Source organism: Oncorhynchus kisutch, linkage group LG6 (genome assembly GCF_002021735.2).
Source record: "Oncorhynchus kisutch isolate 150728-3 linkage group LG6, Okis_V2, whole genome shotgun sequence".
Classification (NCBI taxonomy): domain Eukaryota; kingdom Metazoa; phylum Chordata; class Actinopteri; order Salmoniformes; family Salmonidae; genus Oncorhynchus; species Oncorhynchus kisutch.
In genome coordinates, this window is record NC_034179.2 from 46,689,961 (window position 1) to 46,707,843 (window position 17,883).

The 17,883-nt window shown below is 42.8% G+C and overlaps 1 protein-coding gene across 4 annotated transcripts in view; it reads left to right on the forward strand.

Moving 5' to 3' along the window:
* The window catches only part of LOC109892921 (rho guanine nucleotide exchange factor 12-like), a 133,822-nt gene extending 116,286 nt beyond the window's left edge, over positions 1-17,536 (forward strand). For all 4 annotated transcript variants that reach the window (XM_031826816.1, XM_031826815.1, XM_031826814.1 and 1 more), the window contains 10 exons: positions 635-710; positions 1,695-1,862; positions 3,185-3,272; positions 3,611-3,688; positions 3,842-3,936; positions 4,054-4,356; positions 9,479-9,784; positions 10,454-10,668; positions 13,776-13,848; positions 15,700-17,536. In XM_031826816.1, the coding sequence (XP_031682676.1) occupies positions 635-710; positions 1,695-1,862; positions 3,185-3,272; positions 3,611-3,688; positions 3,842-3,936; positions 4,054-4,356; positions 9,479-9,784; positions 10,454-10,668; positions 13,776-13,848; positions 15,700-15,710 (1,413 nt within the window). In that variant the 3' untranslated portion in view covers positions 15,711-17,536. The remainder of the gene's footprint in view (positions 1-634; positions 711-1,694; positions 1,863-3,184; positions 3,273-3,610; positions 3,689-3,841; positions 3,937-4,053; positions 4,357-9,478; positions 9,785-10,453; positions 10,669-13,775; positions 13,849-15,699) is intronic.
* Positions 17,537-17,883: the final 347 nt, after the last annotated feature.

Consider the following 17,883-nt stretch of genomic DNA (forward strand, 5'->3'; position numbering starts at 1 on the left):
GAATTGTCAATTTATTCATTACTAAATGTAGCTAACATTAGATAGTTAATCCGGAGATTCTTACATTTGCCTCTGTGTCAGTCTCATCCAGATCATGGCATTTGTAGTTCTTTATGATAACCACATTGGCAGCCAATTAGCATTTAATTTTGGGGGGGTGAATACAGGTGAATATATTCATAAAAGTCACCTAGACCTATTTGCACAGTTATCAAAACGTCACGCCAGGGTAAGCCTACACGGAAGATTATTATTTTAAATCTTTCTAAAAAATCTCTATGGGCAAATTGAATGGTAGAAAAACGATTGGAACCATTTCCCTGTTTGACCACTAGATTTTATGGTTATTATCACTCATAATGTGGCACTCTATGCCCCAAGGCAGTGATTGGGGACATTGCCCTGTGTAAGGTGCGGTCTTTCCGACGGGATGTTGAACTGGTGTTCTGACTTTCTGTGGTCACTAAAGTAAGAGTAGGAGTGTAAACCTTGGTGTCCTGGCTAAATTCCCAATCTGGCCATCATACCATCATGGCCACCATTCCCCAGGTCGTTGCTGTAAATGAGAATGTGTTCTCCGTCAACTTACCTGTTAAAATAAGGGTTAAATAAAATTGTGTGTGTGTGTCTGTAGAGCCTGGACCTGACCAAGAGGAAGATGGTGCATGAGGGACCTCTCTCCTGGAAGGTCAACAAAGACAAGACAATCGGTAGGTGCCCACAATTTAACATAATGTGTTTTAAATAATGTAGAGTCTATATATATATTTTTTTTTACCTTTAGGACAATGTCTAATATAATTTTCAGCTTAGCCCTTTGGTACACTTGAGTTGTCATCATGTAATGCTGAAAAACTAAGAAGGCTACAACATACAGTAGAAAACAAAAGGGTACACATGCTAGTTTCAGCCTACATAAGCACTAGCTTGTCCTCTCTAGTGTAAGTGATTTTCTGTGTGTTGTAAACCATCTGCTCTCTGTATCAAACGTCAGAACTCAGAGATACTCTCTACCGCACCTGCTGTCTAACTCTGAATGCTCGGCTATGAAAAGCCAACTGACCTTTACTCCTGAGGTGCTGACCTTCTGCACCCTCAACAACTACTGTGATTAATATTATTTGACCCTGCTGATCATCTATGAACGTTTGAACAACATGGCTGTTATAATCTCAACCTGGCACAGCCAAGAGGAATGGCCACCCATCAGAGCCTGATTCCTCTCTAGGTTTCTTTATAGGTTCCTGCCTTTCTAGGGAGTTTTTCCTAGCCACCGTGCTTCTCCATCTGCATTGCTTGCTGTTTGGGATTTTAGGCTGGGTTTCTGTATAGCACGTTGTGACATCGGCTGATGTAAAAAGGGCTTTATAAATCAATTTGATCGATACAAATGTTCCCATACATTACTACCAATTAATCAACCAAAAGTAGCATGAGTACGCTTCTGACATCACCAGGCCGTAAATTAGTAAAGAGACCAATAAGAAAGAGGTCCAAACCTCACTGCCAATAACAGCTCATTTCCAGTTTCCCACTAAGACCATTCTCAGACAGTCCTAGTCAAATTCTTTACCAATTTAATTGCAAAACAATTACAGTGAGGTACTTAAATTGTTACCCATAAATTATTTGATATTGAGAGAAAAATGGCTTCATTGGACCTTTAACTATTGAACTTCCTCCTGTGCCCTCAGAGCTGTACACGCTGCTCCTGGAGGACATACTGGTGCTGCTGCAGAAGCAGGATGAGCGGTTGGTCCTCAAGTGCCACAGCAAGAACCTGGCGGGCACCGCCGACACCAAGCACATCTTTAGCCCCATCATCAAGCTCAACACTGTGCTGGTGCGCTCGGTGGCCACCGGTAAGTCCATTGAATTCAGTTTATTGTCCCCACAGGGAAATCCATTCTGCAGGAGTACATAAGACACGATACATGAAGATACACAAGGAAGCACTAACAAGCCACGTCCTCTTACTTTAATTAAGAGGGTTGTTCAGGAGTGTGTAATGTTTAAACAAATTCTGAAATAGTTTGTGTAGAACAGATGTCATTTTCTGTTATGCCGAATGGAGATTTGTGTCAGCTTTATATGCTCTATTTCTATCTGTCACATTCTTAATGTTGGGTCCCACTGAAAAGTCTCTTGGAATCAATGTCCAATAAAATTGCTTCAAGCATCACATCTGTGGTAGCCTGGTCGCAGATGTGTTTGTGCAGTCTTGCCAACCATCATGTTTGGAATGACAATGACATTAGACTAAGTTTGGTTGGGACCTGTTTGATGTTGCGATAGCTCACATTCTGTTTTACTGACCAGGCTACATTGGAGTTGGCTATACAGCACAAACAGATCAAATCAAATCAAATGTATTTATATAGCCCTTCGTACATCAGCTGATATCTCAAAGTGCTGTACAGAAACCCAGCCTAAAACCCCAAACAGCAAGCAATGCAGGTGTAGAAGCACGGTGGCTAGGAAAAACTCCCTAGAAAGGCCAATACCTATGAAGAAACCTAGAGAGGAACCAGGCTATGTGGGGTGGCCAGTCCTCTTCTGGCTGTGCCGGGTGGAGATTATAACAGAACATGGCCAAGATGTTCAAATGTTCATAAATGACCAGCATGGTCGAATAATAATAAGGCAGAACAGTTGAAACTGGAGCAGCAGCACAGTCAGGTGGAAGTTGAAACTGGAGCAGCAGCATGGCCAGGTGGACTGGGGACAGCAAGGAGTCATCATGTCAGGTAGTCCTGGGGCATGGTCCTAGGGCTCAGGTCAGTTGAAACTGGAACAGCAGCATGGCCAGGTGGACTGGGTACAGCAAGGAGTCATCATGTCAGGTAGTCCTGGGGCATGGTCCTAGGGCTCAGGTCCTCCGAGAGAGAGAAAGAAAGAGAGAAGGAGAGAATTAGAGAACGCACACTTAGATTCACACAGGACACCGAATAGGACAGGAGAAGTACTCCAGATATAACAAACTGACCCCAGCCCCCCGACACAAACTACTGCAGCATAAATACTGGAGGCTGAGACAGGAGGGGTCAGGAGACACTGTGGCCCCATCCGAGGACACCCCCTCTGGCACCAGGCTATATCTGGCGGGCTTTGGAGAGGAAAGACAACATAGCAGACTGTCATAATATATGTTCTGATGATATGCTGCTGTCACTTCCCCTGACAGACAACAAGTCCTTCTTCGTGCTGTCTATGTCCGACAACGGAGCCCAGATCTACGAGCTAATGGCCCAGACCGTGTCCGAGCAAAGAACGTAAGTCTGTTTGTTTGTTCATCCCAAAGTCACTTAATTCAAGCTTCCCATTCAGTTGTCACCTGGCTGGAACTAGGATTGAAACATTCTGGACACTTTATCAAAGTTCCCAGGTTTTCCAGAAATTCCAGTTGAAGGATTCTAGGGGGAAATAAGGGTCCTCCAACTAATATTTCTGAAAAAGCAGCATTTTCTTGGTTTTATTTTAATTTTAAGTCGAGTCCCTCCAGGCTAAGTTGCTCTCATAGAGATAGATGGCACTTGACAGAAAGACGGGATGGGCTCTCTTTCTATCTCTCTGGTTGCTATGTTTCTCATTCGCTCCTCCCATCCACTAGGTGGCAGTGTCTGATAACGCAGAGGGCAGACACCATGAAGACGAAACCGCACAACATCATACCTTTACCTCAGACCGAGTAAGTTAACTGGCCTTTTTTGGCTATTTATATATATATAATATTTTTTATATTTAACTTGTTATATATTCTGCCGTCAAATGAAAAAAGGCTCCCGTTTCACATCGCCCTAGTTTATAATTTACGTGTGTGCATTTTTCATGTGTGTTGCAGTGCTGAGCGAGACGCAGTGGAGGAGATCAGCACAGGGATACCCAAACTGAGCAAAGACCCAGACCGCCTTTCCACGGGAAGTATCCAGTTCGCAGGTATCAATTACACAACATTTAATCTAGTTTTTCGACCCTATGAAAAGTTATGTGAGTTTGACTATGCTTCTTGCAGCTTTAAAACAACTTCATTACCCATGTTTCTGTGTCCACCAGAAAAATATGTAACTTCCTCGCCTGGTCTGCAACCCACGCCCACATCGATCAACCCATTCGACAGCATCAAATCAGACGACAAGGAAGAAGAGTCGTCGCTACTGCTAGACAGAAGAGAAGAGGAGGAGGAGGAAGTGGAGGAGGTAGACGAGGAGGAAGTTGAAGCGTTTCTGGTTGGAGAGCTGGCAGACAGACTGCCCTTACTCCAGGAGAGGTCATGCCAAGGCATTGCCATCGATGACCAGGAGCCCCATGATGCCTTCGTCATGCCCCCCTCCAGAGCCGAGGAGGCCCTAAGAACCTGTGAGTTTACTACCTTGGCCTTAGTTAAACCCATATGACACATAGTGATTGAATGACACTATAATAATGTTTTGCTACGGAAACTAAAAATGTGTTTCTTATTGTCCAGTGCTGAGCGATTAGTGCTTTTTGAGGTTGGTTCGATTCTGAAAAAATAAGCCGTTTTCAATTTCGGTTTAAATTACTTTGGACTGAATGCTGTAACAACACAGAATAAAACAATTAATAAGAGTCACATGATTGTAGTGACTGCTTATTAACCATCATAGAGCTGCTACATATGCTGTTTGACAAAATCATTATTTGGTAGTTTTTCAAAGTAAATAAAGCATACTTTTATGACTGCTTGAATACCAACTATCAATCACTTAGATCATGTATTTTCAGGTAGAGATACCTCGCGAAGTAACAGCTGTGCTCTATATCCCCTTACGATCTAGCATTCTTCTGCCTCTATTTTATGCCTGCTATAGAAAACACGGACCGGGCAAGTAGATGCCCAATGGATTATGGTCATTGTAGTTAATTACCACTTTGTATAATATTGGCCTGTTGAAAATTACAACTCCCTACTACATCGCCAGTGGCGATTTTAGCATGTAAATCTTGGTGGGGCAAACTCAAGACTTGCTTAAACAAATGTGGTTTCTACTGACTCCCTGTGGATTTGTGTAAGTCGATAAGAACCTCATTGTCCTTAATAATACTGAACGCCAACATGAGTTGACTTTTGAACCATTCAAACAGTATTACATTTATGTTCAGTAAATTCATGTTTGTTCTTATATAATTAACACTTAGCTCTAAGTATAAGCAAGTGCAAACAAACGAGCTGCAACGAGGTAGGCCTATTTGTTCAGCACTTTCAAAATGGACACCGACAGAAATTCAAATGTTAGTTCAGATAAATTCAGCAAGATGTTGAGGCCTTGACTCTTCGAGAGGGAGATTCGCTTACTATTTGAAGGAAAATACAATCACGAGGATCCAGACGCATAGACAAGGAATTGCGCAAACAAAACAACCCTCGCAATATCAACTGGAATTACATGGGTCTATTACTAAACTTTTTGTTGAAAACAAATACTTTAATGGGAAGAGACTGTCATTGGCAAACATGGTTACAGACCCAACAACATATAGTATCTCCTCCTCGTGATGAAAAGCACATGAGCTAATTTATGCAGAAGCATACAAGACATTTTTGGACTTAACATTGTTGTGCTGTGCTCACTTGAACAGGAAGGTGGCATGGCGGTTGTTCTTGTGGGCAACATTTGTCATCAAGGGTGCTTTCAAGACAACAGGGAACTCTGGGGTGGGGAAACAAGGTAAAATCATGACATCAGTTATTTTTAAGTTCACAGGTGTACAAAGAGGCCTGAGTTCCAGGCGTGGAATTCTGAATTGGATGACCGTTCAGAACATATTTTCCCAGTTGGAGCTAATTTTTTCAGAGTTCCCAGTTGTCTTGAACTCACTGAAGTCTAAATTTCCCAGTTCCAAGTTTCCAGGTATTTTGAACGCAGGGAGAAGTCATGCTGGATTGACAGCATGGCCAATGTATTCAACCTTTTCTCATCCATGGTGTTGCATGTGAATGTTTATCCTTTTAAGCTTGGAAAAGAGAAAAAAAACCTTAAACCCAGATTTGGACCACACACCCACTCCACTGAATAGCAGGCTAGTGATTGCTTTGCGACGCTTGCAGGTGTCCACTGATTCCTTCCAAACCACTCATGGTTGAATTTGCAATTTCCGACTTGTTATGTAATGTTTATGTCCAATTGCCAATGAGCACCGATACCTTTTATACATACGTTTTTTCATATGACAAGGATTGAAAAGGATTTGCCAGTAGATTGTCAACGTGATTCATGATGATGACTGCTTGTCTAGCTTCCTAGCTAAGATTTTAAAGTAACATGGTCAGTCCAATCAAAGCTGCGGTAGATATGTGATTTGACGTCATTTTGTCTGTGGCCAATGACCTTGAGCCTTCTTGGATGGGCACTTCTAATGTCATGTAAATGTATGGCAGCACCCAAGGGACTTGAACTGCCTAGCTCTCTCTGTAGATTCTGCGGTGACGTTGTGTCCCGATGAGTGACAGATTACTGAGCAAATCACGGCGCAACAAGAGAATATCACCAACGTCTACGCTCTGTATATTCCGCTGGCTGCCCCTCCACCACAGAAAGCTCTAAGCTAGGCTGAAATACCTGCATTTTGGAGATACCTTACTCAAGAAAGAGACTTTGAATGTGGCTTTATTGTGGCGGCTTTATGCCTAGTTAAGGTTAAATACAATCAAATTAACGCAATCATTTTTTTTTACATTGTTTGCAAACTGATATGTGACATGATTTAATGTAAAAATAACATGCAAAAGATTTTTTGTTTTTTTTAGCTAAACAGGTCCTGCCCCACCTGCTCTGAATGACGGGTCGCCGATAGCACAGTTCAGGCTGGATCTGATTTATCTCTAAAGAAACTGCAATATGCGCATTGAGCTCACAGGGGAAAAAAGGGATTGAAATAATTGAACCGTCAGTCAATCGCGCAACACTTTTATTGGCCTAATGGACATGACCATGTAGCAGTTAACACACCACAGTTATGGAATACCTTTAAAAAAAACTGCAGCTGGATTACCTGATGCCAGTAGGGCAGTTTAAAACTCAGTTAAATTTATTTATTTATTTATTTTACCTTTATTTAACCAGGTAGGCAAGTTGAGAACAAGTTCTCATTTACAATTGCGACCTGGCCAAGATAAAGCAAAGCAGTTCGACAGATACAACGACACAGAGTTACACATGGAGTAAAACAGACATACAGTCAATAATACAGTATAAGCAAGTCTATATACAATGTGAGCAAATGAGGTGGGAAGGGAGGTAAAGGCAAAAAAGGCCATGGTGGCAAAGTAAATACAATATAGCAAGTAAAACACTGGAATGGTAGTTTTGCAATGGAAGAATGTGCAAAATAGAAATAAAAATAATGGGGTGCAAAGGAGCAAAATAAATAAATAAATAAAAATTAAATACAGTTGGGAAAGAGGTAGTTGTTTGGGCTAAATTATAGGTGGGCTATGTACAGGTGCAGTAATCTGTGAGCTGCTCTGACAGTTGGTGCTTAAAGCTAGGGAGGGAGATAAGTGTTTCCAGTTTCAGAGATTTTTGTAGTTCGTTCCAGTCATTGGCAGCAGAGAACTGGAAGGTGAGGCAGCCAAAGAAAGAATTGGTTCTGGGGGTGACTAGAGAGATATACCTGCTGGAGCGTGTGCCACAGGTGGGAGATGCTATGGTGACCAGCGAGCTGAGATAAGGGGGGACTTTGCCTAGCAGGGTCTTGTAGATGACATGGAGCCAGTGGGTTTGGCGATGAGTATGAAGCGAGGGCCAGCCAACGAGAACGTACAGGTCGCAATGGTGGGTAGTATATGGGGCTTTGGTGACAAAACGGATTGCACTGTGATAGACTGCATCCAATTTGTTGAGTAGGGTATTGGAGGCTATTTTGTAAATGACATCGCCAAAGTCGAGGATTGGTAGGATGGTCAGTTTTACAAGGGTATGTTTGGCAGCATGAGTGAAGGATGCTTTGTTGCGAAATAGGAAGCCAATTCTAGATTTAACTTTGGATTGGAGATGTTTGATATGGGTCTGGAAGGAGAGTTTACAGTCTAACCAGACACCTAAGTATTTGTAGTTGTCCACGTATTCTAAGTCAGAGCCGTCCAGAGTAGTGATGTTGGACAGGCGGGTAGGTGCAGGTAGCGATCGGTTGAAGAGCATGCATTTAGTTTTACTTGTATTTAAGAGCAATTGGAGGCCACGGAAGGAGAGTTGTATGGCATTGAAGCTTGCCTGGAGGGTTGTTAACACAGTGTCCAAAGAAGGGCCGGAAGTATACAGAATGGTGTCGTCTGCGTAGAGGTGGATCAGAGACTCACCAGCAGCAAGAGCGACCTCATTGATGTATACAGAGAAGAGAGTCGGTCCAAGAATTGAACCCTGTGGCACCCCCATAGAGACTGCCAGAGGTCCGGACAGCAGACCCTCCGATTTGACACACTGAACTCTATCAGAGAAGTAGTTGGTGAACCAGGCGAGGCAATCATTTGAGAAACCAAGGCTGTCGAGTCTGCCGATGAGGATTTGGTGATTGACAGAGTCGAAAGCCTTGGCCAGATCAATGAATACGGCTGCACAGTAATGTTTCTTATCGATGGCGGTTAAGATATCGTTTAGGACCTTGAGCGTGGCTGAGGTGCACCCATGACCAGCTCTGAAACCAGATTGCATAGCAGAGAAGGTATGGTGAGATTCGAAATGGTCGGTAATCTGTTTGTTGACTTGGCTTTCGAAGACCTTAGAAAGGCACGGTAGGATAGATATAGGTCTGTAGCAGTTTGGGTCAAGAGTATCCCCCCCTTTGAAGAGGGGGATGACCGCAGCTGCTTTCCAATCTTTGGGAATCTCAGACGACACGAAAGAGAGGTTGAACAGGCTAGTAATAGGGGTGGCAACAATTTCGGCAGATAATTTTAGAAAGAAAGGGTCCAGATTGTCTAGCCCGGCTGATTTGTAGGGGTCCAGATTTTGCAGCTCTTTCAGAACATCAGCTGAATGGATTTGGGAGAAGGAGAAATGGGGAAGGCTTGGGCGAGTTGCTGTTGGGGGTGCAGTGCTGTTGTCCGGGGTAGGAGTAGCCAGGTGGAAAGCATGGCCAGCCGTAGAAAAATGCTTATTGAAATTCTCAATTATGGTGGATTTATCAGTGGTGACAGTGTTTCCTATCTTCAGTGCAGTAGGCAGCTGGGAGGAGGTGTTCTTATTCTCCATGGACTTTACAGTGTCCCAGAACTTTTTTGAGTTAGTGTTGCAGGAAGCAACACTATGAGTTCACTGAAGTGTGCAATTGTTTCAATTGATTGTTGTAATAACCTGAGGTAATGTACTGTAGCTGTTTTGTAGTTTTATATATTTTTGTTGTTTTGATGACTTTTTTTGTCCTCAGGGCATCATTGTAAATGAGAGACTGGTCTCAATTGGGTTCCCCTGAATAAATATGTTTTTTTTAATTAACTGCCCTCTGTCTCTCCTTCTCCTAGTGGCAGCCCTGAGGCAGGTCCTTCTCAACCACATGACAAGCAGAGAGGAGGGCAGCGACAAGAACAATGAGAATAGGAAGGAGAAGGAGCAGAGAAAGGGCTTGGCCCATGGCGCCCGCCTGCTGAGGATGACGTCACTGAGGGGCCCAGAGGACAGCAACAGCAGTACATCGGGCCCTACGAGCGCAGCAGCATCTTCTCCTGGCTCCTCGGAGAACGGCACGGCGGGCAGGGAGGAGGGTGCCCCAGGATCCTCAGAACTCCCGTCTGGGGACACAGGCTTCTTCGAGACATCTGAGGACTATGGTGAGCCAACTGGGACATTCAGGGAGCTGGACAAGTCATGGGAGGGCAGAAAACTTAGTGGCCAATCCCCTTCTGCTTAGGTCGAATTTTCACTTAGTCATGTTTTGATGTCAATAGGAGAACAAGTTTGAATTTGACTTAAGCGGAGGTTAGGATTCACCCTGTAATGTGTATTGTTCAAATATCCTCATAGCTGAACAAGTTGTGTTTATAGCCATTTTATTGATTTTATAGCAAGCTGTTTTAGGATATCATTATGCATGTGTGAGGTTCTTCCTTTTTAATTGTGAACATTAAAAGTTCTCAGGTGGGCATAACTTACACTTTTCAGAGATGATCTGCTTTATGGCTCTAAACCGGCATTTCCCAAGCTAAGGGTCGCTACCCCATATGGGGTCACCTGATTTGAAAATGGGGTCACGAGAAAAACTCTCAAATAAAATAAGAAAATTGCGCTTGGTTCATTCTTCCTACAAATGTGACTATCTTTTGAACGGTTTAAGCAACAAAATATTATGACACCACCATTGAAGGATAAGGCTCTAAGGAAAATGTATGTGTCCTCTGTTTCCCTCTACAATGACCACAAGCCATGCATTACTCGTTAGAGCAGAGTGGGCAAGACCCGGCAATAAATCAGACTCTTGCGCCCTCTCTCTCCCTTTTCAGGCAGTTACAATGTCCTGGGGGGCTCGGGGGAGAGCAGCACAGACGACGACGGTCAGGCGAGTGGCAAGGGTGGAGGCAGGGCCCAGTGGGGCTCGGACATCGACCTGAAGAAGCTGCTCTCCTCATCCTCACAGACAGGGGATGCTGGCCCCAACCTCAGCCGTCAGGTCATGACTCACATCCGCCTGCTGCAGGCCAACCTGCAGCACTTGAAGGTACACCATCAACCCCCCTTTGAGTACCATGAAGAAGTTGTCCCCCTATATCAGACCTGGGTTCAAATACTATTTGAATTCATTTCAAATACTTTCTATGCTTGATTGTGTTCGCACTTCAGGCAGGCTAGAGTAAACACTTAAAAGTATTTGACAGATTTCAAATAGTATTTGAAGCCAGGTCTGATCTAAGGTCAGTTTTAATGGCTCTTTGATGGATGACGGCACAAAATCAAATCATATTGTATTTGTCACATGCTTCGTAAACAACAGTGAAATGCTTACTTACGTGCGTGCGGGCCCTTCCCAACAATCCAGAGAGAAAGAAAATAGACAAATTATAGAAAAGTTAAAAAAATGTAATAAAAATAATAATAGATGTAATGAATAACTATAACTTCGCTATATACAAGGGGTACCAGTACCGAGTTGATGTGCAGGGGTACAAGGTAATTGAGGTAGATATGTACATATAACAAGGAATAAAGTGAGATAAAAAAAAACAGTAGCAGCAGCGTATGTGATGAGTCAAAAAAGTTGGTGCAAAAAGGGTCGGGTAGCTATTTGGTTAACTATTTAGCAGTCTTATGGCTTCGTGGTAGAAGCTGTTCAGGGTCCTGTTGGTTCCAGACTTGGTACATCACTACCGCTAGCTTGGGAGTAGCAGAGAGAACAGTCTGTGACTTGAGTGGTTGGAGTCTTTGACAATTTCTAGGGCCTTCTAGGGCCTCTGATACCGCCTGGTATAGAAGTCCTGGATGGCAGGGAGCTTGGCCCCAGTGCTGTACTGGGCCCTATGCACTACCCTCTTGCGGTCGGATGTCAAGTGGTAATGCAGCCAGTCAAGATTCTCTCCCATGCCCAATTTTTTTCAGCCTCCTGAGGGGAAAGAGGGTTTGTCGTGCCCTCTTTTTGACTCTGTTGGTGTGTTTGGACCATGATAGATCCTTTGATGTGGACGCAGAGGAACTTGAAGCTCTCGACCAGCTCCACTTCAGCCCCGTTGATGTGAATGGGGGTGCGTTCGGCCCTCTGTTTCCTTTAGTCCACAATCAGCTTCTTTGTATTGCTGATATTGAGGGAGAGGTTTTTGGCCTGGCACCACACTGCCAGGTCTCTGACATGCTCCTTATAGGCAGCCTTAACGTCGTCAGTGATCAGGCCTCTACCACGTCGTGTCATCTGCAAACTTAATGATGGTGTTGGAGTCGTGCACGGCCACTCAGTCATAGGAAAACAAGGAGTGCAGGAGGGGACTAAGCACGCACCCCTGAGGGGCCACCATGTTGAGGGTCAGTGTGGTGGATGTGTTACCTACCCTCACCACCTGGGGGAGTCCCATCAAGAAGTCCTGGATCCAGTTGCAGAGGGAGGTGTTCAGCCCCAGGGTCCTTAGCTTAGCAATGAGTCAATGAACAGCATTCTCACATGGGTGTTCCCATTTCATGGCTACAATTGTGTAGCCTCTGAGTGCTACGGGGCGATAGGCAGGTTAACTTGGCATTCTTGGGCACAGGAACTGTGGTGGTCTGCTTGAATCATGTCGGTATTACAGGCTGGGTTAGGGAGAAGTTGAAAATGTCAGTGAAGACACTGGCCAGCTGGTCAGCTCATGCACTGAGTACACACCCTGGTAATCTGTCTGGCCCTCCGGCCTTGTGAATGTTAACCGGTTTGAGGGTCTTACTCACATCGGCTTCGGAGAGTGTGATCACACATTCATCCAGAACAGCTAGTGCTCTCACGCATGGTTCAGTGTTGCTTACCTCAAAACTAGCATAGAAGGCATTTAGCTCGTCTGGTAGACTCGTGTCACTGCGCAGCTCGCGGCTGGTTTTCCCTTTGTAATTCATGATAGTTTGCAACCCCTGCCACATCCGACGAGCTTCAGAGACGGTGTAGTAGGAGTCGATCTTAGTCCTGTATTGATGCTTTGCCTGTTTGATGGTTCGTCGAAGGGCATAGCGGGATTTCTTATAAGTGTCCAGGTTAGTGTACCGCTCCTTGAAAGTGGCAGCTCTAGCCTTTAGCTTAGTGCGAATGTTGCCTGTAATCCATGGCTTCTGGTTGGGATATGTACGTACTGTCACTGTGGGAATGCAATGTCATCAATGCATTTATTAATGACATTTCACATTCTTAAAGTGGTGATCCTGACTGACCTAAGATGGAATTTTTACTAGGATAAAATGTCAGGAATTGTGAAAAACTGAGTTTAAATGTATTTGGCTAAGGTGTATGTAAACTTCATCTGTAGATGAAAACTCTTGGTAAATAGTATGGTCTGCAGCTTATCATGTCGTTTTCTAACTCGGGCGAGTAGAACCTCAAGACTTCCTTAATTTTAGAGATTGGGCACTAGCTCTTGTTAAGAAGCGCACACCTCCCCCTTGAGCTTACCCGATGCTGTCGTTCTGTTCTGCCGATGCATAGAGAAAACAGCTAGTTGTATATTATCCATATCCTTGTTTAGCCATGTTTCTGAGAAACATAGGATATTACAGTTCTTCAGGTCCCGTTGATAGGATAGTCTCTAATGGAGTTCATCATCCAGTTTATTCTCCAGTAATTGTACAATTGCCCATTGAAAAAAAGAGGGTGGTTTATTTACTCACCGCCGCAGTTTTATCATGGTGCCAGCACGTCGTTTTCTATATTGTCGTATCTTTCTCTTCCGAGTGTCGGGTATTAGGGCCTAGTCGGGGTGAGCAATATGTCCTGCGCCGCCGACCTGTTGAAGTACAAATCTTCATCCGAATCGAGGTTAGCAATCACTCTTCTGATGTCCAGAAGTTATTTTCGGTCATAGGAAACAATGGCAGAAACATTATGTAAAAAATAAATTAAAAATGTAAACATTATCATAGCAACAAAAAAAAAACAGGAGCCCGTAAAGCATCTACTATACATTCCAGAACTTCATGGTACCAGAAATGTATGAGAAGTGCTTTAAGTAAAGTCATTCAAATTCTATAATTTCCGTCCCTCATGCTTTTGCCCATACTATCAAATGTTTCTATTCATCCATTCACACATCCATCCACACACTCATTTTATCCATCGCTTCTGTTCTACCAGAGATAAGTTTGTCAACAATTTATTTTCAGGAAGTGGAAACCAAGTATAATGAACTGCGCCAAAGGCTGAGTGAAACCGCTACTGACACAGAGGAGAACAAAGGTACCGTGAATTATTGATATTGCGTCCCCATATAGCCTTTAACAGTGCACTATTTTTGACCAAGTCCCATAAGGCTTTATAGGGAATAGGGTGCCATTTGGGACACACACTGATACTTTACTGATCATGAACAGATACAAGAGTAGTTTGCATGCACAAGATGCTTGAAAGGGCTTTTGTAATACATCAGCATAGATATCTTGTGCTCCACTAATGCATTGTAATTTCTGCAAGCATTGAAGTTTGAGTAAACCATACACAACGGGACAACAAACAGAATACGTATCACAACTTGTAACTAGATTTGTTGTTGGATATCCTAATTGTATACAACAGGTGGGTCTAATACAATGGGTGGGCCTAAATGTATACAACGGGTGGGTCTAATACAATGGGTGGGCCTAAATGTATACAACGGGTGGGTCTAATACAATGGGTGGGCCTAAATGTATACAACGGGTGGGTCTAACGCAACGTGTGGGCCTAAATGTATACAACGAGTGGGTCTAATACAATGGGTGGGCCTAAATGTATACAACAGGTGGGTCTAATACAATGGGTGGGCCTAAATGTATACAACGGGTGGGTCTAATGCAACGGGTGGGCCTAAATGTATACAAGAGATGGGTCTAATACAAGGGGTGGGCCTAAATGTATACAATGGGTGGGTCTAATCCTGAATGCTAATTTTGTTAAAAGAACATCATAGCCGGTGTCTATTCCACAAGTTACCACCAGATAAATCTATGGTGTTAAAATGCTTATTTCCTCTGTTCCATCTGACTGCACAATCCACTGTCTCATCAGCCCAGACAGGGAGTTATAAACTTGATCTACAAAAAAATCTATAAAATCTATCTATAAAAAGCATCTAGACATTATCTCACATTTATTTTCGACTAACATTTAGTTTTCAACAGCAGAGATTTGTATAAACCTTGCTGTCTTGTCTCTCCAACATTTGCAACATTGTTTCAATATTCAAATTTGATCTCCAACTGTCCCATAGTAATGAACGTGTAGGAGTAGGAGTCGGGATGAGAGGGAGAGGCAGGCAATGTTTCTCAGCCAGTAGAAATCATGAATCAGCTGGCATAATTTTTATGGATATATACAAAGAAATGTCAGTTGAAAACTAGGTCAAACGAAATGAAGTGCAGCTAGTTTCCAGTCTTTCCAGCCTCAGTTTGAAGTTAGTGTTAGCTGTCTTGTTGGCTAGCTCCTCTGAACAACCGTGTCCTAATGAGAGAGCACATTTTCTATCCCAGGCAAAATTGTTCCTCATTAGCTCATTGTTATGGATGTATCCAAATAAATGTAACTTGAAAACAGCTTAAACTAATGCAGCTACTGTTATTATTATTTCTGCACTGTTTGGTGTGTCTGTAAGTTAGCCGTAGTTGGCTAGCTAGCAAGCAAAGGATAAGAATGTTGCCAGCCAGTATGGCAATGGAACATTTAGAATGAACGACTGGAGCGCGTCCATAGATACAGAACAAAAAGACTGAACAACTCGGTCGCGTCTCTAGCAACTCTAGATTTGTGTTGTGGAAGGATGAAATAAATTCATCAAAATAATGTTAATAATTATTTGAATATGTTGGTAACCCGTTGTATAAAAGTGATAATGCCCTCGAAGCCGGTGTTTGGAGGATATATTGGCACGGTTTGGCGGCCCTCGACTCGGGTCTAACAACACCCGTGCCAATATATCCTCCCAAACACTGGCTTCTCGGGCATTATCACTTCAATAGGTTTTGTGGTCAGACATCAAAGAGCAAAACAAGATGAGGAAAGCAAAATGGAAATATGTTTTCACTATTTCTCTCTTTGTTTTCTGTCTCTCTTCAGATGAGAGTTAGTGGTGACAGAGCCCCTAATCCTCCACCACAAGAGAACAAAATAGTGACATTGACAGGAAGGGGGACACCTGGTCACCTCTCCCTGTCCTCTTGATGCCCCCACATCACCCCCTCACCCCTCCAATGCTGCTTTGACCCAAAGTGGAGACTGAGACACTCCGCAGGCACACACGGAAATCAGGGACGAACGCCACAACTCTCCACAGCCTTCTCACAAGGACCATTGGACTATACCCCCCTCAACCACCAGATCTTTTTCCTCCTGTGGGTAAGAGTGTCATCTTCCCATTGCTCGCATGCATTGGGCCTTCGGAACTCATCACTTTCAATTTATCCAGCAGGGTCCAGAAACACACTGTACATGATGCTATAGTCCAACTTAAAGCATCCCTGTGTGGTGGCTAATGCTTTCGGCCTAGAGGATCATGGACCATAGCAAAGGCACACCAAAGTGAGAAGTGTGCAGAAGATCGATCAAATTCCGCTAGAACAAAACATTTTAAGTTTAGAGAATGGTCATTGAGATTTTAATCTGTGGTTTCTACTAAACTTCAAAACATAATAGTACGTTAAGTTAGCCCACCATCATGCCTATAATGACATTCTGAAGTGATTCTTCAATCACCTAGGGCTGAATCCTAACTTTAACTTAGTAAAATGTTCCCTTCGGTATGTATAGATGTGGAAGACTATTGGAAGTGGAAGTTAGGGTTATCCCCTTAAGAGGTCTTCAAGTAATTTTAATCTCAAGAAAAACAAGCAGTTCTCCAAAAAAAGGAAAATGTTGTGCATCTCAAGAAAAAGGACTAGTTCGGTCTGCTAGATAGGTCTACTTTGCCAACCCAGTGAAATACTGTTAGTAGTTAGTAAGATACATTTCTCTTAATCTTTCAGTGTGGTTGTTTCTCCTCTGGCTGGTATTAATGGCACTTTGGAAGCACGTGTGATATAGCAAAATACGAGAGGACAGTCCGTCGTTCCTGTTATTGACTTTCCCCTGAAGTGATGTGGTATTCATCCATTCCTAATTGACAATGACCCTCTTAGATCGGGGGAACCCCCCCCCCCAGCTATGTGCCCAGTAGCTGTACATCTTCCTTTTTCTCTGTTTTTGGAAATCCAAACTCTGTGTCCTTTGGCTACAAGCTACTGAGGAACTCTTCACTCACAAATGTAGCTTCTGGGGTGAGAGCACAGGCCTCTGTGATTTCATGGTTGGATTGAGAAAGTACTGGCACAACAAGAACTGTATATTCATTTCACTCCAATGTTAGCTCAGCTGGAAGAATGTTTAAATATGAAGTTGTGGCTTGGATTTTGGATGGAAACAAAGAAGTGAACAACAACAAAAAAAGAGACTTCTATGGACTATTTTAAATGTAAAAGAAATACAATTATGTACAATAATGACCAACACTGCATCTCTTAAAGTAAGAGCAAGCTTCATATTTCCTTGGTTTTGTTGTTTTTTAGTTTTTTTTCCTTCTGGTTTCTACATCATACAATCATGTATTATTTTAACAGAAACTACTAAAACATTTGTAAAAATAAGACTTTTATCCCTAAAATATTCATGTAATCTGTATTTTTATAATTTTTGTCTAGACTTTATTATATTATTATGAGCACTATTATTAATATGGTCTCTGGCTCTGAAAACGTAAATAGTTATTTTTAGATGAGCGATATACATTTGACTGATCTATTGTTTAAAATTAAGGGAAAGATTACAAAATGTCTTCATTTTGTTTCAGTTCATCTTACTGGGTAGAGGGAGGGAAATATGAGTTTGAAATATGATTAAAGAAGCTGGCTGGAAACACTGATGATGGAGTATTATTCTATGAGCTTGGATGTGAAAATACTGCAGCATATTTTGGTATACCTTCTTGTTTCGCATGTTTATCTTTCATTTTATTCGCAATGCAATGAGACCACACATATTTCCCAACTACTTGTTAAAGACACTTAAAAGGGAAGTATTGCACAACTTAGGCCAGGATTCAATTTGATCGCGCTTTGTCAGCTATACAGCTTTAAAATGCAATGTTCCCGTGTTCACGGAGACCGCATTCACAGTAAACGCTGCATATGTTGGCTCAGTCAGAAATTACATTTAAATAGCTGACAAAGCATGATCGGATTGAATCCTGGCCTTAATGTTATGTGATTC